General features: G+C 41.5%; 1 protein-coding gene across 2 annotated transcripts in view; it reads right to left on the bottom strand.

Moving 5' to 3' along the window:
- Positions 1-22,366, bottom strand: part of KCTD20 (potassium channel tetramerization domain containing 20) — a 43,889-nt gene that overhangs the window by 19,575 nt on the left and 1,948 nt on the right. For both annotated transcript variants that reach the window (XM_039466858.2, XM_039466851.2), the window contains exon 2: positions 875-1,081. In XM_039466858.2, coding sequence (XP_039322792.1) covers positions 875-1,034 — 160 coding nt within the window. In that variant the 5' untranslated portion in view covers positions 1,035-1,081. The remainder of the gene's footprint in view (positions 1-874; positions 1,082-22,366) is intronic.

Below are 22,366 nucleotides of genomic sequence, written 5' to 3'. Positions count from 1 at the left end.
GTAGAGACGGGGTTTCACCATGTGGACCAGGATGGTCTCGATCTCTTGACCTCGTGATCCACCCGCCTCGGCCTCCCAAAGTGCTGGGATTACAGGCTTGAGCCACCGCGCCCGGCAATTTTTTAATTTTTAGTAGAGACAGGGGTTTCACCATGTTGGCCAGGCAGGTCTTGAACTCCTGACCTCAAGTGATCTGCTTGCTTTGGCCTCCCAAAATGTTGGGATTACAGGCGTGAGCCACTGCACCAGGCCTGGGAAGAATATTAATAGCCTTGTTTTCTACATTAGGAGCAAGGCTCCCCAGCCTGGGCAAAATGGTGAAACCCTGTCTCTACCAAAAATGTAAAAAATTAGCTGGGCGTGGTGGTGCACACCTGTGGTCCCAGCAACTTGGGAGGCTGAGGGGGGAGGATCACTTGAGCCTGGGAGGCAGAAGTTGCAGTGAGCTAAGATCACGCCACTATACTCCAACCTATGTGACAGAGTGAGACCCCATCTCAAAAAAAAAAGGGGGAAAAAAAAGCAAGTCTCAGAAACATTAAGGATCTCATCCGTGGTTACAACTAATAAGCAGCTGAGCTAGAAACTAAATATGCCTTGACTCCAAACCTGTGGCTTTAAAAAAAAAAAATACCATTATCACCACATTAAATGTAAAAAAAAAATACCATTATCACCACATTAAATGTGCTAGACTGATTAAATAAGTGGAGATTTTCTGTGAAGGTCAGCCTTATATAATTGTGATTGCAAGCTAAGCAATTAATTGGCTAATTTATTTACATTAAAAACATTCATGCCTTCTGGGTAGAGTAGATGCTTTGGTTATCAGAAAGCCCCCCACCCAAATTAAGTCAAGAGCTAATCACTGTACCTTCATTCCTGGGACCTAGAGGGTAAGTAAGATTATGAGGACCAAATGAAGTGAGGCTGTTTGCTTCTTTTTCCTGGGCTGCAGCTGAGGTATCATCCACTAAGCAGCTGGCCTCCTGCCGCAATAACCTGTCACTGTCACTGCCACGGTGAACGTTCATCCTCAGACTCTTGAGTCCTGAACTGTCTGTTTGATTGGAGAGAAATCCTGGAACACAGGAATATGCATGATTTAGAACTCATAAAACAGGTTTCTAAGGACTTCCATGGTATGAAGGCCAAACTAGAAAACTGAGAGCTATCATTCCTGTTACCAGGAGAAATAGGTATCTTCAACATTTTTGTGACTTTTTATATTGATAGGAATTGGGCTGATTTAAATGGTCTTTATCCAGTCACTAAGAACGCAGATAAACTTGTTAGCAGGGAATAATTTTATCGATGAAGCAGACATCAAATTCACTTACTTCAGCCACATTCATGATCAATTCTATGTTAAATGATGGTATAATAATTTGGTGGTATTCATATTACAGAGACATAGGGTACCAGGGAGTCCAACTTTATTCATTATACTTTATTTATTTTTATTTATTTTTATTTTTTTTTGAGACAGAGTTTCGCTCTTGTTACCCAGGCTGGAGTGCCATGGCGCGGTCTCGGCTCACCGCAACCTCCGCCTCCTGGGTTCAGGCAATTCTCCTGCCTCAGCCTCCTGAGTAGCTGGGATTACAGGCACGTGCCACCATGCCCAGCTAATTTTTTTTTTGTATTTTTAGTAGAGACGGGGTTTCACCATGTTGACCAGGATGGTCTCGATCTCTCGACCTCGTGATCCACCCGCCTCGGCCTCCCAAAGTGCTGGGATTACAGGCTTGAGCCACCGCGCCCGGCTATTCATTATACTTTAAGTTCTGGGGTACATATGCAGATCATGCAGGTTACATAGGTATACATGTGCCATGGTAGTGGTTTGCTGCATCCATCGCCCTGTCATCTACATTACGTATTTCTCCTAATGCTATCCCTCCCCAATCCCCTCACCCCAGCTATTCCTCCCCTACCCCCAACACCCCAGGCTCCAGTGTGTGATGTTCCTCTCCTTGTGTCCGTATGTTCTCATTGTTCAACACCCACTTATGAGTGAGAACATGCAGTGTTTGGTTTTCTGTTCTTGTATCAGTTTGCTGAGAATGATGGTTTCCAGTTTCATCCATGTCCCTGCAAAGGACATGAACTCATCTTTTTTTATGGCTTCACAGTATTCCATGGTGTGTATGTGACACACTTTCTTTATCCAGTCTATCATTGATGGGCATTTGGATTGGTGCCAAGTCTTTGCTGTTGTGAACAGTGCTGCAATAAACATACATGTGCATACGTCTTTATAACAGAATGATTTATAATCCTTTGGGTAGATACCCAGTAATGGGATTGCTGGGTCAAATGGTATTTCTATTTTTTAATTTTTTTAAGATGGGGTTTTACCATATTGGTCAGGCTGGTCTCGAACTCCTGACCTCAGGTGATACGCCCGCCTCAGCCTCCCAAAGTGGTAGGATTACAGCGTGAGCCACCGCACCCGGCTATGGTATTTCTATTTTTAGATCCTTGAGGAATCACCACACTGTCTTCCACAATGGTTGAATTAATTTACACTGCCATCAACAGTGTAAAAGTGTTCCTATTTCTCCACATACTCTCCAGCTTCTGTTGTCTTCTGATTTTTTAATGATCACCATTCTAACTGGCGTGAGGTGGTATCTCAACTTTTCAATTAAAGAAAATCTGTTTTTAAAAATTGACACACTCTTGCAACTATTAAGCACCAGGAAATTAAAAAACAATCACAACCTTAAAGTCTGTATGAGAATGATCTGAGCTGAAGAAAAAAGCTAACTTGGATTTGTAGTGCTCAAAAGTTCTCCTTTTTATCTTCCCTTTTCTTTCACTTTGTGTACCTTATGCTCAATCCCCAAGCCGCGCCTTACAGTCACACTGGCTATAAAGCTAATCATGTCATTCATTTCTCTCGAAAGCATCGCTAAAACCCCATGAACAACACACACTCTGTGACTGCCACGTGCAAGACCCTCAATAATCAGGTAGAATGAGAAGTCACAGCAGCCACACAGGGGGCTTCATAACTTTCTGCGTGACTACACGCCGTGCAACCTTTCCATCCTCAGTGGCTGCTAAACTACTCAAAACATTCCTAAAGTTCACTCTATTTAGCACTTACACAGTTTATACTGTACAAATTTCTACTGGCATTCTGGTAGAATCATCTTAAATCACCAGTAATTTGTATGCATATGGATTGCATGCTTAACAATATTTTAGGAACAGGAAGCTCACTAAGAGCAGTAATGCATTTTAATACTCTGAATTTCCTGGCATATCAAGCATATGGTAGGTGCCAATAAACAACTATAAAAAATAGATATAGGCCAGGTGCGGTGGCTTGAGCCTGTAATCTCAGCACTTTGCGAGGCTGAGACAGGCAGATCATGAGGTCAGGAGTTTGAGACCAGCCTGAGCAACACGGTGAAACCCTGTCTCTACTAAAATTACAAAAATTAGCCAGGCATGGTGGTGGGGGCCTGTAGTCCCAGCTGGTTGGGAGGCTCAAGCAGAAGAATGCTTGAACCTGGGAGGCAGAGGTGACAGTGAGCCGAGATCAAGCCACTGCATTCCAGCCTGGGCAACGGAGGGAGACTCCATCTCAACAAAACAATAACAAAAACAACAACAAAAACATAATAAATATCTGTAGTGTAAATTAAATTTTGAATCCCTTCATAACCTATATTTAAATGTTTTTTAGGATAAATTGATCAGTTTATGCCCTGGTCCAAGTTTTAACTTAGATGAAATATAAAAATGACTACTTTGATAAGATGGAGAAATATGCCTGAAAATAAATCATACTAAAGAAGAGATATTTTCAGTTGATGAATCTTTCTCAGACAATGGGCTCTTACAGCATAAAGCAAATTGAAAGAATAAAGTCAATGTGTTGATAGAAAACCTTCTATGTGACTACAGCTTTTTCACGATCATCCTTTCTTAAAAAAAACGAAGGCCGGGCGAGGTGGCTCACGCCTGTAATCCCAGCACTTTGGGAGGCCGAGGCGGGTGGATCACGAGGTCAAGAAATCGAGACCATCCTGGTCAACATGGTGAAACCCCGTCTCTACTAAAAATACAAAAAAATAGCTGGACATGGTGGTGCGTGCCTGTAATCCCAGCTACTCAGGAGGCTGAGGCAGGAGAATTGCCTGAACCCAGGAGGCGGAGGTTGCGGTGAGCCAAGATCGCACCATTGCACTCCAGCCTGGGTAACAAGAGCGAAACTCCATCTCAAACAAACGAACGAACAAACAAACAAAAAAACGTATTTACATTACAAAAATGCAGCCATTTAAAATTGATGCCTGGCAATTGGTAAAGTCAAACAGAACCATCAGCGCCTTCAAGTTTGACTCAGATGTCAAAATCAAGTCTAGAGAATAAGATAAAGAACAAGGTCCATGGAATTGGAAAGAGTATTACCAAACAAAGACAGTCTGCTTCTTTGATCTTTATTAATTTTGAACCATAATGTTCCAATCTACATACAGCAACTCTAGCAGCTCAAGAACCGAGTTCAAACTTCTCTTGGTTGCACTCGAAAGATGTCTTGAACAAACAATCAATAAGCTTGAGTAAGCCTGCCTCTTGAGAACTTACATGGACTAGACTGTATAAGCCACTTAATTTATCTTCATAATGTACAAAAATCATTTTGTTACCATGTAATAAAGAATTTCCCAGTTTATAATACTGGGGCTGCAAACTCAGTTTAATTTGTAGATGGTGAATTAATAAATGGAAGTACTTGAAGTTTAGCAGGGTAGATACTGCCAGTCAGGGAAAAGAAAGTAACTTTCTCAACACTTAACAGGCATTTGCATTTCATTAATTTTTATTATAAGTAATACACAAATATATTCCTAAGAAAACTCAAACCTTTACAGATAAGGCAAAAAAGGACCTTTTGATCATCATTCCCAATCCCAATCATTTCTCCAAGAACTATCACTACTTGCTTCGTATGAATCCTTTTAGACTTTATTAAAATGCATTTTTATTGTACTGGGGAAAGCATACAGTTTTTAAAAAAAAACACACAAATTATATACTACATGCAACATTCTCATTCTGTAATGTTTTTCTACATGTTCTTGAGAACCATCCAGACTGAAGATCGAGATCTAGTTCATTCCTTTTTAAGGGCTATATAATACTATATTAACACAATTTTACTCTCCTCCCTATAAATATTTACATTATTTAAAACAAATGCCTCAATGAATAAGATCAGAGTGTACTATGGAACTCCAAGAGAGGATTCAGTTTGCAGAGTTTTCCCAAATGGATTTGACTTCAGAAGTTCATCTTTCAAGGAATCCTTCAAGATTTTTTGTTTTGAAACAGAGTTTCACTCTTGTTGCCCAGGCTGGAGTGCAGTGGCACGATCTTGGCTCACTGCAACCTCTACCTCCCAGGTTCAAGCGATTCTCCTGTCTCAGCCTCCCAAATAGCTGGGATTACAGGAACCCACCACCATGCCCAGCTAATTTTTGTATTTTTAGTAGAGACACGGTTTCACCATGTTGGCCAGCCTGGTCTCAAACTCCTGACCTCAGGTGATCCACCCGCCTCAGCCTCCTAAAGTTTTGGGATTTCAGGCGTGAGACACCACGCCCAGCCCAAGATTAATGTTTAGCGGCACATACTTTCAGTTATTACCTAACCCAACATTTCCCAAAATCCCCTGTAAACTCTTAATTCCTCCAAAATCCCAGAATGATGGAACAAAAATCTCTTGACCTGTGATACCTAAGAAGCAAACCAACACCAAGTTCTTCAACACACCAGAGCAGCCAATTTAAATATAATAGTAAGGTTATATTCCCCTTCCTGGATGGATGCTTCATTCAACTTTGAATGGTATTTTCATCGCCTACCCTGGTTCACCTCTGTAGCCATCCCCTAAATGAATCTTGGTCCTCAGAACAGATTGAAGGGCGAAGAAAAAAAGAAGAAGAAAGAAAAAAGGCCAGGTGCAGTAGCTCACACCTGTAATCTCAGAACTCTGGGAGGCCAAGGTAGGAGGCTCTCTTGAGCCTGAGAGTTCAAGACCAGCCTGGGTAATATAATAAGACCCTGTCTCAAAAAAAAAAATTTAAGAATTAGCCAGACATGGTGATGCACTTCTGTAGTCCCAGCTACTTGGGAGGCTGAGGCAGGAGGATCATTGAGCCCAGGAGGTCGAGGCTGTAGTGAGCTGTCACTCCAGCCTGAGCAGCAGAACAAGACCCTGTTTCAAAAAAGAGACAAAGAAAGAAAGAAAAGCAAAACACTTCAACAACAATATAATTCTCTATTGCTACAAAACAAAACTATTTTTTGGTCAACACAACTCTGAAGGTCACAGCAAAGTGCAAGAAGCAAAAGTTCACCACTGTCATAGCTTAACAGTAGCTGAAGAGACTGCTCTGGAAAAGCAGCAAGAGTTAAAAAAATGTATTAATAATGGAACACAGAATATATAGCTATGAAGCAAAGAAAACTTAACATCCAGCAAGCCAGTTCATGCTTCACTTCCATACATGCTGTGAAAGCATTTTATGTATTTTAAGAGTACATATTTATTTATTTCACAGGCCTCCCATGAAGGCCCATGTTTTGTTAAATCTTGATTTTACTGACCTGGAACAGCTAAACAGTTTTAGCACCATCACCTCCCCATCTTGGAAAATTTATATACAGACTTTGATAATGTCATTATCTCCACGTAGTCTCTGCACCTAAAAAAGAATGCACTTGGGCTGGGCGCGGTGGCTCCCAGCACTTTGGGAGGCCAAGGCGGGTGGATCACGAGGTCAAGAGATCGAGACCATCCTAGTCAACATGGTGAAACCCCGTCTCTACTAAAAATACAAAAAATTAGCTGGGCATGGTGGCACATGCCTGTAATCCCAGCTACTCAGGAGGCTGAGGCAGAAGAATTGCCTGAACCCAGGAGGCAGAGGTTGTGGTGAGCCGAGATTGCGCCATTGCCCTCTAGCCTGGGTAACAAGAGCGAAATTCCGCCTCAAAAAAAAAAAAAAAAAAAGAATACACTTGTTTCTCCCTAGAACATAATCATCTTGAGTATGAATCCATAATAACCTGTAGATAATAAATTTATATACTTTCTTATTTACAATTTCCCCTAATCAATTATTTCTGAAGAAAACGATGTTTACCTAGATCACTATTCCCTTAAGTTCAATATTCTACCATTGAACTACTCAGATCCAAAAGAAAACTAGTTGGAATGGGGTGAGGGCAATAATATCGATATATCTCAAAAACATAATGCTTTCATACTGTTAATAGTGCAAGGCCTTTTGTTTCATTTTGTTTTGTTTGAGATGGAGTCTTGCTCTGTTGCCAGGCTGGAGTGTGGTGGCACAGCCCTTGGCTCACTGCAACCTCCGCCTCCTGGGTTCAAGCGATTCTCCTGCCTCAGCCTCCTGAGTAGCTGGGATTACAGGCAGGTGCCACCACGCCCAGCTAATTTTTGTATTTTTAGTAGAGACAGGGTTTCACCATGTTGGCCAGGATGGTCTCAATCTCCTGACCGTGTGATCTGCTCACCTAGACCCCTCAAAGTGGTGGGATTACAGGTGTGAGCCACTGCACCTGGCCCAAGGACATGATCTTTTAAAAGGCAGTACCCTTGCTTATACTTAGGACTGTATCTCCACTCTGTGTTAGAAGTGGGAGGTGAAGATGAAGTAAGATGCCACAGAATTTGGTAAATAAGCTAATTTGCCCTTAACCCATACCCTATAATCAAACCTAAAAAGTAATTATATCTCTGTCAAACCTTCATTCCAAACTGAAAAATCCTAGCTCTTTCAGTCTGTTCTTATGTGAAAACCACTTGGTCTTGTTTCATTATGCTTTTTCTTTATGCATGTTAATGAGAACTCTGCTAATGTTTTCTATTAAACACGTTTTCTGTTTTGCTGTACATAATGCTCTCTGGTGACACCCAGAATTTCTGGGAACAGGTTAAAAAGGGATGAAGGTGGGGGGAGGGGAAATGGAGGGGACGCGGAAAATCTAAAATGTCCACAAGACCTCCTTCTGGGACTATGATTAACTCATAGTAAGAGGCTACCATATTCCAAAAGTGCTGAGTCTCTACAAACGGTAAGAAATGAGCTGGGTGTAAACCTGTTGTCTCAGCTGCTCAGGAGGCTGTGGCAGGAGGATCACTTGAGCCTGGGAGGTCAAGGCTGTAGTAACCCATTATTCATGCCATTGCACTCCAACCCCAGGTGACAGACCAAGACCCTGTCTGTCTCATTCATTCATAGAGTTTATACTGATTATTTTCAGTTCAAATTTAATATTAGTTTTTCCTAACTCATTTTGTATTAGTGCCCTCACATTGAAAATCTTGGTTCATAGACCAGTTTCAGAAGTATGTCAAACTACTACTAACAATAAACCTATTAAGTTTAGGTGTTTTGGTGGTGGGGGAGTTCTTTTTGTCCTTAAAGCATATCCCACTAAGGATGTACAGTCAGCATGCTATATTCAAAAGTTACTGTATATGTTTTCTTTGTATTTTCTGTACAGTGGATTTCTCTTTATATTCAATTATAGCATTTTCCATTATTTAAAAAATTTCCTGAATATGTAAAACATTTACATGGTTCACAAGTTGAAGTCACATGAAAAAGGAATGTTCAGAGAAGTCTCTGTCCTTCCCCTTTTCTCTCTCAATCTGTTCCTATTTATTCCCTACAGATAACCGAGTCGCCTTAGTCCATTTGTGCTGCTATAAACCAAATGCCTGAGACTGGGTAACTTATAGAGAACAGAAATTTATTTTCTCACAGTTCTGGAGGCTAAGAAATCTGAGATTAAGGTGCTGGCAAACTGGGTGTCTGGTGAGGGCCTGTTCCTCAAAGATAATGGCATCTCAGCGTCCTCACATGGTGGAAGGAGAAGGGCTAGCTAGGTGCCTTCAATCCCCTTTTATAAGGCCCAGTCACCTCCTAAAGCCCTCACCTCTTAATTGTATCACCTTGGAGGTTTAAGTTCCAACATCAATTTTGGAGGGACATATACTTTCAAACCACAGCACTGGTTTTGTTAGTTTCTGTTTATCTTTAATGTTTCTCTTTGCAGATATAAGCAAATAGATGTGTACACATCTATATTCTTAACTCCTTTTTTCTCTTATACAAGATAGAATACCATATTCTACCAAATAGAATACCATATTTTGTACCTTGTTATATTAACAGTATATCCTAGAGATCATTCCATGGGAGTTCATATAGATCTTCCTCATTCTTTATTATGGTTGCATAATACTCCACTATGTAGCTATTAATATGCAGAGATTAGATACAGAAAAAGGAAAAAGGGCATTCCAGGCAAGATGAATGACAACTGGCAGGAAAGTAACAATAAACAAGGCTTTATTACCATGTGAAAGAGAGAGAAAGTAAACCAATCAGGCTAGAGTGAAGGATTAATGCACAAGGGTGGGGAAAAATCAGGGTCACCACCATATCATACAATTCCAGGGAAGGCCATGCACACCATCATCTAAGAAGCCGTATAAAGCACAGCTTAGATGGTTGTACACACTGCCTTGGGTAAAGCTAAAGACGAAAAGTTGGGGCCAGTTTACAGAGGCATTTAGATTATAAGGTAAAATGGAGTTAGGATTTTGTTTTGTAGCCAAAGTTTTTACAGGAAGGTGTCATGTTCAAAATGTTGTTTTAAGATAAATAAGATCACAGACAGACTGGAGGGGATATAAGGAAGTTACTCAAATTGTCCAGGAGTGAGGTAGTAAGGATCTTAACTGGCTGACAGCAAAGAGAAGGGTAGTACCTAAGACACAGTCTTGCTTACCTTTAAAGAGCTTACAATCTAGTTGTTGAGATAATTTATTATTTAAGAGTTACGTAACACAGAAGAGGGCCGGGCACGGTGGCTCACGCCTGTAATCCAAGCACTTTGGAGGCCAAGGTGGGCGGATCACCTAAGGTCGGGAGTTCAAGACCAGCCTGACCAACATGGTGAAACCCCATCTTATAAAATAATAATAATAATAATAATAATGCAGAAGTGATATTTTAGAATCAGAAAAGACCTTAGTGATCATATTGTCCAGTGGTTCTCAAATCCAGCTGATAATCACAATCACTTAGAAGAACTTGTTAAACATCTTCTTGGGCCCCATTCCCCAGAGATTCTTATATAGTAAGTCAGATAAGAGTAAGCATCAGATAAGTGATTTAAAGGATAACATAGTATCTTCATTCATTCTAGAATAGCATACAGCCCGCAATGGCTCACACATGCAATCCCAGCACTTTGGGAGGCCAAGTCGGGAGAACTGCTTGAGCCCAGGAGTCTGAGACCAGCCTGGACAACACAGTGAGACCCCCATCTCTCCAAAAACTAAAAAATTACACCAGACACAATGGCTCACGCCTGTAATCCAAGCACTTTGGGAGGCCGAGGCAGGTGGATCGCTTCACCCCAGGAGTTCCAGACCAACCTGAGCCACAAGGAAAAACCTCATCTCCACAAAAAGAAATACAAAAAAATTAGCCAGGCATGGTGGCATATGCCTGTAGTCTCAGCTAGAGGGAGGATTGCATGAGACTAGCCTGGACAACACAGCAAGACCCCATCTCTACAAAAACGTTTTAAAAAGTAGCCAGGTGTGGTTATGCACGCCTATAGTCCCAACTACTCGGGAGGCTGAGGCAGGAGGGTCATTTGAGCTCAGGTCAAAGCTGCAGTCAGCTGTGATAGCACCACTATATGCCACTGTGGGTGACAGAGCAAGACCTGTCTCTTAAAAAAAAAAAAAAAAAAAAAAGGCCAGGCGAGGTGGCTCCCGCCTGTAATCCCAACATTCTGGAAGGCCAAGGCGGGTGGATCACCTAAGGTCAGGAGTTTGAGATGAGCCTGGCCAACATGCAAAACCTGTGTCTACTAAAAATACAAAAGTTAGCTAGGTTTGGTGGCGGCCACCTGTAATCCTAGCTACTTAAGAGGCTGAGGCAGGGAGAATCACTTGAACCCAGGAGGCAGGGGTTGCAACGAGCCAGTATCGCACCACTGTACTCCAGCCTGAGTGAGAGTGAGACTCTGTCTCAAAAGAAAGTAAACTAACTTTTTAGTGAATGGGGTCTTGCTATGTTGCCCAGGCTGGTCTCAAGCAATCCTCCTGCCTTGGCCTCCCAAAATGCTCGGATTACTGGTGTGAGCTACCACACTTGGCCTCAGAACATTTTCTAGGACACTGGGATTCTACTTCTAACAATGGATAAGTTTCTATCAGAATAAACCTTCTATTGGAGAGCACTCAGAAAAGCTGAAGTCAAACAGAAAAAAAACAAAACCACAAAAATCTGTTTGAAGACATCAGACAACTAGTGAGGTGGCCGAGACTCAAGGAGTCAGTTCCTACAGAGAGGATGTGATGGTCAATTTTATGTATCAGCTTGGCTAGGCTACAGTCCTGTTATTCAAACACTAATACAGGTGTTGCTGTGAAGGTACTTGGTAGATGCAATTAAAGTCTATAGTTACTTTAAGTAAGGAAGATTATCCTAGATAATCTGGGTGGGCCTGATCCAATCAGTTGCTATAAGGGCAGAGCTGAAACTTCTATGAGGAAGAAAACTGCCTGCAGACTGTAGCTTTTGTTCCTACACTAGAATCCCAGCCTGCCCCTCCTGGCAGTAATCTGCTTTACAGGTTTCAGACTTGCCTAGCTAGTCCCCAACACCTTATGAACTAATTCTTTGCAATAAATATCCTAATACATATGTATGTGTGTGAACACACACTCATACACACTACTGGTTCCATTTCTTTGGCAGAACGCTAATACAGAAAGGAAATAAACTAAAGTAAGTCCAACACTCTGTACCACTTTTCTCCTCCAGATATTTGCCAATTTAGAAGCAACTGCCAAAAGGCTATAAAGCTAAGTAGAAAGCAGCAGCCAATAAGTTAAGTTTGTTTGTTTGTTTGTTTTTTGAGACAGAGTCTGGCTCTGTAGCCCAGGCTGGAGTGCAGTAGTGCAATCTCGGCTCCCTGCAACCCCTGCCTCCTGGGTTCAAGAGATTCTCCTGCCTCAGTCTCCCGAGTGGCTGGGATTACAGGCGCCTGCCACCATACCTGGCTAATTTTTGTATTTTCAGTAGAGACGGGGTTTCATCACATTGGCCAGGCTGGTTTTGAACTCCCGAGTTCAAGTGATTCTCCTGCCTCAGCCTCCCAAGTAGCTGCAATCACAGGTGCGTGCCACCACGCCCAGCTAATTTTTGTATTTTTAGTATCGATGGGGTTTCACTATGTTGGCCACTCTGGTCTTGAACTCTTGACCTCAGGTGATCCATCCACCGTAGCCTCCGAAAGTGCCAGAATTACAGGCATGAGCCACCATGCCCAGCCCAAAAAAGGTGAGAAGTTAAGCAGAGCTTTGTCAGCATCAAGGTGCTGGAGAGACAAAAACTGGAATGTGCCTGCAGAGGAGGAAAGCTCCTGTGATATACCCCAAGTTTTCCACTGGGAGCCTAAAAGTAAGAATGTAGAATGGGGTGGCAAACTTTTCCGGTAAAGAGCCATAAAGCAGGCTGGGCAAGGTGGCTCATGCCTGTAATCCCAGCACTTTGGAAGGCCAAGGTGGGGGGGATTACCTGAGGTCAGAAGCTCAAGACCAGCCTGGCCAATAACATGGTGAAACCCTGTCTCTACAAAAATTAGCCAGGCATGATGGTGGGTGCCTACAATCCCAGCTACTCAGGAGGTTGAGATGGGAGAATCACTTGAACCTGGGAAGCAGAGGTTGCAGTGGGCTGAGATTGCGTCACTGCACTCCAGCCTGGGTGACAGTACAAGACTGTGTCTCAAAAAAAAGGAGAAAGACCAGGTGCAGTGGCTCATGCCTGTAATCGCAGCACTTTGGGAGGCCAAGGTGGGTGGATCACCTGAGGTAAGGAGTTTGAGACTAGCCCAACCAACATGGTGAAACCTCATCTTTACTAAATTTAGTAAATGGTGGCATATGCCTGTAGTCACGGCTACTAGGGAGGCTGAGGCAGGGGAATCTCTTGAACCTGGGAGGCAGAGGTTGCAGTGAGCCGAGATCACATCACTGCACTCTAGTCTGGACAACAAGAGCAAGACTCCGTCTCAAAAAAAATAAAGAGCCATAAAGTAAATATTTTAGGTCTTGCAGGCCATACCAGTATAGAGCAAAAGCAGTCATAGACAATTTGTAAATGAGTAAACATGGCTGTATTCTAATAAGATGTTGTGTACAAAAAAGGCAGCAGGCAGTAGTTTGTCCACTGCTTATATAGAAAATTTGAGTAACATCATTCATAAATTTAACCAAATTTGGACCTGACAATTACAGAGTAATTCTTTTGCAAGTAAACTTGAAAAATTAATCAGAACTGACCACATTCATGCTATATAGTAAATCTCAATACATTTCAAAAGACTGAAAAATAATAGATATGTTCTCTGAACATAGTGGAATTAAGTTAAAAATCAATGACAAAAACAAAATATCCTCAAATGTTGGAAAATTAAGCAACACACTTCTGAATAACCTTGGAACAAAAACAGAACACAATGAAATGGAGAAAATATTTTGAACTGAATGAATACAATATATGTGAACTTATTAAATAAGCCTAACTCTAGGCACAAAGGAAAATTTATAGCTTTAAAACATATATTAGAGGCCAGGCGCAGTGGCTCATGCCTGTAATCCCAGCACTTTGGGAAGCCGAAGTGGGCGGATCGCTGGAGGTCGGGAGTTCGAGACCAGCCTGATCAACATGGTGAAATCCCGTCTCTACTAAAAATACAATATTAGTTGGGTGTGGTGGCTCATGCCTGTAATCTCAGCTACTCAGGAGGCTAAGGCAGAAGAATCGCTTGAACCAGGGAGGCGGAGGTCGCAATAAGGCGAGGTCACATCACTGCACTGCAGCCTGGGAAACAAGAGCAAAACTCTATCTCAAAAACAAACAAACAAACAAACAAACAAACAAACAAACAAATATATGTATACACACACATACATATATAAGAAAAGAATGAAAAACAATGAACAAAGTATCTTTCTTAATAAGGCAAAAAATAACAGCTTATTAATCCTAAAGAATATATAAGGAAAGAAATAAAGGCAGAAATTAATGTAAAAGAAAACACAAGCTCAACTGAGAAAAATTAATGAAGTCAAAAGTTGGCTTTTTTAAAAAAAAAAGAAAAAAAGATGGGGTTTCACCATGATAGCCAGGCTGGTCTTGAACTCTTGACCTCAGGTGATCCACCCACCTCAGCCTCCCAAAGTGCTAGGATTACAGGCGTAAGCCACAGTGCCCAGTCAAAAGTTGGCTTTACAATTTTTTTTTTTTTTAAAAAGGCCAGGCATGGTGGCTCACACCTGTAATCCCAACACATTGGGAGGCCAAGCTGGGTGGATCATTTGAGGTCAGGAGTTCAAGATCAGCCTGGCCAACATGGTGAAACCTCATCTCTACTAACAATACAGAAAAAAACTAGCTGGGCAGTAGTGGCATGCGCCTGTAATTCCCGCTACTTGGGAGGTTGAGGCATGAGACTCACTTCAGCCTGGGAGGTGGAAGTTTCCCTGAGTCAAGATCACACCAGGGCAACAGAGTGAGACCCTGTCTCAAAAAAAAAAAAGACTAAGAAAACTGATAAACCCTAAAAACTGATCAAGAAAGAAATAATGGTAATGGTTGCACAACTCTGAATATACTAAACTCTACACTTTATCTGAGTGAATTGTATGTTATGTGAATTCTCTCTCAATGAAGTTGTTTTAAAAAGAAAATGAAGATACACATTACAATAATCACAAATGAAAATAGACTATCATTACAGATCCCATGAGACTAAAAAGATAAGCAGTTATTCTGTAAAACTTATGCCAATAAATTAAAATTTGCAGATGAAATGAATATTCCATAACTTATTGAAACTGACTTAGAAAATCTGCAAAGTCCTATATCTAGTACAGAAATTTAATTGATAATTAAAAGTTTTTGATAAAGGAAGCTCCAGAACCAAATGGCTTGACTAGCAAAATTTCCCACACCTTTAAGGAAGAAATTATATCACACTTTCTCAAGAATATAATCACAAAAATCCTAAACAAATTATGAGAAAATCAAATCCAGCAACATAAAAAAGGATAGTACATTATGGCAAAGATTAGTTTAACATTCAAAAATCAATTCATATAATTCACCAATTTAAAAAATAGGTCTGGCACGTTAGTTCGCACCTATAATCCCAACGCTTTGGGAGGCCGAAGTGGGCAGATCACTTGAGGTCAGGAGTTTGAGACCAGCCTGGCCAACATGGCAAAACCCCATCTCTACTAAAAATAAAAAAATTAGCCAGGCATGGTGGCACATGCCTTTAATTCCAGCTACTCAGGAGACTGAGGTATGAAAATCACTTGAAACCAGGAGGAGGTTGCAGTGAACTGAGATCCCGCCATTGCACTCTATCCTGGGTGTCAGAGTGAGACTCTGTCTCTAAATGTATAAATAAATAGAAATCTGTTTGAAAATACCTAAAATGCCAGGTGCGGCATCTCACACCTGCAATTCTAACACTTTGGGAGGCCAAAGCAGGAGGATCATTTGAGCCCAGGTGTTCAAGACAAGTCTGGTCAACATAGTGAGATCTCATTTCTATAAAAAATAAAAAAAATTGTATGGTTGTGGTGGCACATACCTGTAGTCCCAACTACTTGTGCAAGGTTGACGTAGGAGGACTGCTTAAGTCCAGAGGTCAAAGCTGCAGTGAACTGAGATCTTGCCACTACTCTTCAGCCTGAGTGACAGAGCAAAACTTATTCCAAAAAAGAAAATAACTAAAATAGCATGAAAGAGTATTGATATATTAAGATTTTCAAAAGGCAGAATAAATGCATCCACAGAAAAAAGATGGAAAACATTCTAATATTCTCCCTTAATTGTAGAATCATGTGATTTTTTTTTTTTTTTTTGAGATGGAGTCTGGCTCTGTCACCCAGGCAGGGAGTGCTGTGGCGTGATCTCGGCTCACTGCAACCTCCACCTCCCAGGTTCAAGTGATTCTCCTGCCTCAGCCTTCCAAGCAGCTGGGATTACAGATGCCTGCCACCACGCCCAGCTAATTTTTGTATTTTTAGTAGAGATGGAATTTCACTGTGCTGGCCAGGTTGGTCTTGAATTCCTGACCTCGTGATCTGCCCACCTCAGCCTCCCAAAGGGCTGGGATTACAAGTATGAGCCACTCTGCCTGGCCGACTTTTCTTTTAAAAAGTTATTGTTGGCAGGGCGCAGTGGCTCACGCCTGTAATCCCAGCACTTTGGTAGGCCGAGGTGGGTGGACCAAAACATCAGGAGTTCGAGACCAGCCTGACCAACATGGTGAAACCCCATCTCTTAAAAAGAAAAAAAAGTTATTGTCTAACTGAACATTCTAAAGTCTCTAAAATGAATGTATGACTTTTAAAATGAGGAGAAATGAAACTGTATCTCTAAAAACAGAAACCTCCTCAAGAAAATGCTGGTATCACTGAAATGGTTTCTTAAAAACTGCTTGTAGGTAGGTTTAGTGGCACACTATAGTAGTCCCAGCTACTTAGGAGGCCGAGGTGGGAGGATCACTTGAGCCCAGAAGTTATAGGCTGTAATGCACTATGCCAATCAGGTGTCTGCACTAAATTCAGCATCAATGGTGACCTCCCAGGAGCAAGGGACTACCAGGATGCCTAAGGAGGGGTGAACTGGCCCAAGCTGGAAACAGAGCAGGTCAAAACTCCTGTGCTGATCAGTAGTGGGATCACGACTGTGAATAGCTACTATTCTTCATCCTGGGTAACACAGCAAGACTTCTATCTCTTAAGAAGTAAAATAGTGGCCACGCGTGGTGGCTCAAGCATGTAATCCCAGCAGCACTTTGGGAGGCTGAGGTGGGTGGATCACTTGACGTCAGGGGTTCCGGACCAGCCTGACCAATAAGGTGAAGCCCCATGTCTACTAAAAATGCAAAAGTCAGCCAGGCATGTTGGCAGGTGCCTGTAATCCCAGCTACTCAGAAGGCTGAGGCAGGAGAATTGCTTGAACTTGGGAGGCAGAGATTGCAGTGAGCTGAGATGGTGCCATTGTACTCCAGCCTAGGCGACAGAGCAAGACTCACTCTCAAAAAAAAAACCCAGAAGTAAAATAAAATAAAATTTAAAAACTGCCTGAAACACTTTAAGATAAAATTTTAAAAATTTAAATAGAAAACAATATATTATCACATAAAATAGTCTGACATTCTTCCATCTAGGTTAAAGAAGAAATGTGCTTAAGAGATGAATTAGAAATTTAGGTTAAATGTATGGAACAGTTTTTTAAGCACATTATTCAGTAGGCTAACAGGATAATTTTAAATATAACACAATGATTTATGCAGATGCATGATGTGTTTCTTAGGGTATACAAAAGCATGGTTCTGAAGAACAGGTAAAGCTAGTCATGTGAAAAAGGATGCTGATGCTGCCTGGGCCTCAAGGCATACGACTCGGTGATAAAGGCAAGGGAGCATTCAGATTACCCAACACATAACTTCTTAAGCAGATTGTCGGGGCTGAGCTGAATTTTGTCTCCCTCAAAATTCATATGTGAAGCCCTAACCCCTAGTCCTCAGAATGTGCCCATATTTGGAGATAGGGTCTTTGAAGAGGTAATTAAGGTTAAATAAAGTCATTAAGTTGGGCCCTAATCCAGTATGATTGGTGTCCTTAAAACAGGGATATTAGAACACATAAACAGAAGGATGACAATATGAAGACACAGAGAGAAGAAAATGGCCATCTACACGTCAGAGAGGCCTCAGAAGAAAACAAACCCTTCTGACACCATCTTGGCCTTCAAGCTTCCAGAATTGTGAGAAAATAAATTTCTGTTGTTCAAGCCACCCAGACCTGTCGTCCTTTGCTTTGGCAGCCTTACCAAACAAATACACAGATATAACTGCAAAAAATTAAGTTTCACCTTCCCCCACATAAAAAGAGATTCGAGACAAAGACATGGAGGGTGTCTTAGATAATTTTAAGATATGTACTGTGATCTTCACATAGAGGTGTCAATTACTACCTATTCTAAAAAAGTTGAATTTACAGTAATCTATGCAACAATTCATTGTAACTTTCCTCCATAATTTTTAAGATGGTACTTTACATTTGTATAGCATACAAAATTCAAATTTCATTCCTATTTGTTACTTCGTTTGATCTTCACAACCTTTTGCATAAAACAGAAATTGTGAACCTGGAGTCACAGTGCTAGCAGTGAAAGGGACAACAAGAAGCAAATCATCTGACCTGGATCACGTATCTTTCCACTATATCCCTGTACTTTCCAAAATTTTAGTAATATTTCTATTTTAGTAAGGACAGAGAGATAAAACTTACTTTGTATCTATACTTATCATAAAACCTCAGTATTTCAAATATATTATACATATATATGTGTGTGTGTGTGTATTTTTTTTTTTTTTGGAGACAGGATCTTGCTCTGTCACCCAGGCCAGAGTGCAGTGCCATGATCTCAGCTCACCGCAACTTCCACCTTCCAGGCTCATGTAATCTACTCACCTCAGCCTCCAGAGTAGCTAGAATTAAAGGCGTACATCACCACACCTGGCTCATTTTTATACTTTTTGTAGAGAGAGTTGCGCCATGTTGCCTAGGTTGATCTCGAACTCCTGGGCTCAAGTGATATGCCCACCTCAGCCTCCCAAAGTGCTGGGATTATATAGGCATGAGCTACAGCACCTACCTTGAAATAAATTATAACAATATTTTCCTTTCTAAGCACAGTAGTACATCAAAAATTATCATTTTTGGGGTTTTTTTTTTTTTTTTTTTTTGAGACAGAGTCTCATTCTTCACCCAGGCTGGAGTGCAGTGGTGTGATTTTGGCTCACTGCAACCTCCGCCTCCATGCCTTAGCCTCCCGAGTAGCTGGGATTATAGGCGCACACCACCACATCTGAGTAATTTTTTTGTATTTTTAGTAGAGACGGGTTTCGCCATGTTAGGCAGGCTGGTGTCAAACTCCTGGCTTCAAGTGATCCACCTACTCTAGCCTTCCAAAGTGCTGGGATTACAGGTGTGAGCTACCCTGCCCAGCCTAAAAAAAAGATTTTTAAAAACATTAATGACCAGCATTTCCTGAAAACTTAGTTTGTCAGGCACAGTTCTATTCACTTTACATGAATTAACTCGATCTTAAAAATCCTGGGATAGGTAGGTACTATTATTGTCTATTTCAAAGGCAGAAAAGAAAGTACTTTATCTAACCTAGTAAATGGAGGAGTCAGCCGGGGGCGGTGGCTCACATCTGTAATCTCAGCACTTTGGGAGGTCGAAGTGGGCAGATAACTTGAGGTCAGCAGTTCGATACCAGCCTGACCAACACAGTGAAACCCCATCTCAATAAAAAATAAAATAAAAAAAGTAAACGGAGGAGTCAGGATTTGAACCCAGGCAACACTGACTCCAGAGCCCACATTCTTAACCACTTCCCAATGAAATATAACTAGGACACTCCTGAGCATATATTTTAATGGCTTTGAAGTCAAGTGGACTTAAATTTTAATACAGGTTCAGCCACTTATTAGGTATATTATTTGGGGCAAACTTAATCTTTTATGTCCTAGATTCTTCATGTATAGAATGGAGATAAATAAATGGGACAATGCTGTAAAACAATTTAGTAAGTGACTGGTAATTTATACTAATTTTTTTTTTTTTTTTGAGGCGGAGTTTCGCTCTTGTTACCCAGGCTGGAGTGCAATGGCGCGATCTCGGCTCACCGCAACCTCTGCCTCCTGGGTTCAAGCAATTCTCCTGCCTCAGCCTCCTGAGTAGCTGGGATTACAGGCATGCGCCACCATGCCCAGCTCATTTTTTGGATTTTTAGTAGAAACGGGGTTTCACCATGTTGACCAGGATGGTCTCGATCTCTTGACCTCGTGATCCACCCGCCTCGGCCTCCCAAAGTGCTGGGATTACAGGCTTGAGCCACCGCACCCGGCCTATACTAATTATTAAGCCCTTACTATTTTATTTCTACTACTTTCATGAATATACAAAAGCAGTCAATCCTATGACGTCTAATTTGGGGACTTCAAGCTAAAACATCAAAAGACCCTCTTTCTTCATCCATAATTCTTTCCTTCCTACTATTCCAGAAATATATGTACTATTCCAATAATCTCATTTTCCGTAAGTTAAAAAATATCACATTGGATGAGGTTAGTAGTTAGACGAGTCTTAAACTCTTTGTTCATTTGTTTTTTAATTTTTAAAATAATACAGACAGGGTCTCTCATGTTGCCCAGGCTGGTCTGCAACTTCTATGCTAAAGAAATCCTCCCCGCTCAACCTCCTGAAGTGCTGGGATTACAGGTGTCAGCCACCATGCCCAGCCATGAGTCTTAAATTCAATCACAGAGATACCTAGTAAGTTTGGTAAACACAATAGTTACACTCTTGATGACAACTTCCAAAGATTCTGGGCATCGCTCAAGCATTTAACATATATATGTATACATATTTTTTTAAGAGATGGGGTCTCACTATGTTGCCCAGGCTGGAGTGCAGTGGCTATTCATGGGCGTGATCCCACTACTGATCAGCACGGGAGTTTTGACCTGATCCGTTTCCGACCTGGGCTGGTTCACCCCTCCTTAGGCAACCTGGTGGTCTCCCACTCCCGGGAGGTCACCATACTGATGCCAAACTTAGTGGGGACACCCAATCCGCATAATGCACTACAGCCCAGAACTCCTGGACTCAAGTGATCCTCTACCCTCAGCCTCCCTAGTAGGTGGGACTACAGGCACACACTACTGTGCCCTGCGCATTTAACGTATTTTTTAAAATCACTAAAGTAGTTATCTAAACCTTTATTTAACCTTTTTAAAAATACTGAGTTCAGGCCAGGCTCAGTGGCTCACACCTGTAATCTCAGCACTTTTGGAGGCAGAGGTGGGTGGATCACCTCAGGTCAGGAGTTCGAAAACAGCCTGGCCAACATGGTAAAACCTCGTCTCTACTAAAAACACAAAAAATTAGCCAAGCATGGTGGTGGGCACCTGTAATCCCAGCTACTCAGGAGGCTGAGGCAGGAGAATCACTTGAACCTGGGAGATAAAGGTTTCAGTGAGCCGAGATCACACCATTGCACTTCAGCCTGGGCAACAAAAGCAAATCTACGCCTCAAAAACAAACAACAACAAAATAACCAAAAAACAAAAAAACTGAGTTCAAAACATCTCTTGGGTTTTACAAGATACCTATCTCTTGCTCTTATTTGTCCTTTCACTACTTATTTCAAGCTTCAAAGAGTTCTTTATTAGTAGTGCTCCCACTTATGATTTATATGGTTAGATCATATCCTCCTTCATCTCCATTTTTCCAGATAATATTGTTTTTGTAGTCATATGAAAGTCTCCCCACTTTCTCCATCTACTTAGAATTTCTTTGGACCTTTTCCATTTTTGAAGCATTTTTCCTGAGATAATCTGATGGCAAGAACACTGGGCTAAGAGCCAGAAGTCTTCACTCTGCAGTCTCATCTCTCAGATACTTTATCTGAGAGGATCGCACTTGATAAATTTTTAATAGGCTCCTTTACATCTCTAAGCCTTACATATCTAAGACTCCGGATCTTCCAACTAAAAACAATTTGGTATTCTAACAATTCCCCTCAATTTTTTACTCCACTTAGCCAGAGAGGGGCAGGAAGATCAGATTAAAGGCCAGAGGAAGACAGAACAATCAGGAAGCTAAAGGCTATGGAAGGAAAGACGTGACATTTTATGAATCAACAGAAAAACATTCAATAAGAGAAATCAGACACCAAAGAGAGGGAAAAAGTCAGAAACACATGGCCTAATTCTAACCTCATCTCTACATATCTATTTGAAGGGAGAATAAGAAATACAAAAATTTATATACTATTGTCCTTATCAAACTTATTAGGTATCTCTGTTACAGAATTTTTTTTTTTTTTTTTTTTTTTTAGACAGAGTCTTACTCTGTCACCCAGGTTGGAGTGCAGTGGCTATCTCAGCTCACGGCAACCTCTGTCTCCAGGATTCAAGTGATTCTCCTGTCTCAACCTCCCGAGTAGCTGGGATTACAGATGCCTGCCACCACGCCCCACTAATTTTTGTATTTTTAGTAGAGATGGGGTTCCCCCAGGTTGGCCAGGCTGGTCTAGAACTCCTGATCTCAGGTGATCCACCTGCCTTGGCCTCCCAAAGTGCTGGGATGACAGGCCTGAGCCACTGCGCCTGGCTTCTGCTA

Source organism: Saimiri boliviensis, chromosome 4 (genome assembly GCF_048565385.1).
Source record: "Saimiri boliviensis isolate mSaiBol1 chromosome 4, mSaiBol1.pri, whole genome shotgun sequence".
NCBI lineage: Eukaryota > Metazoa > Chordata > Mammalia > Primates > Cebidae > Saimiri > Saimiri boliviensis.
Note: the sequence above shows the minus strand (reverse complement) of the source record. Positions and strands in the feature narration are given on the sequence as shown.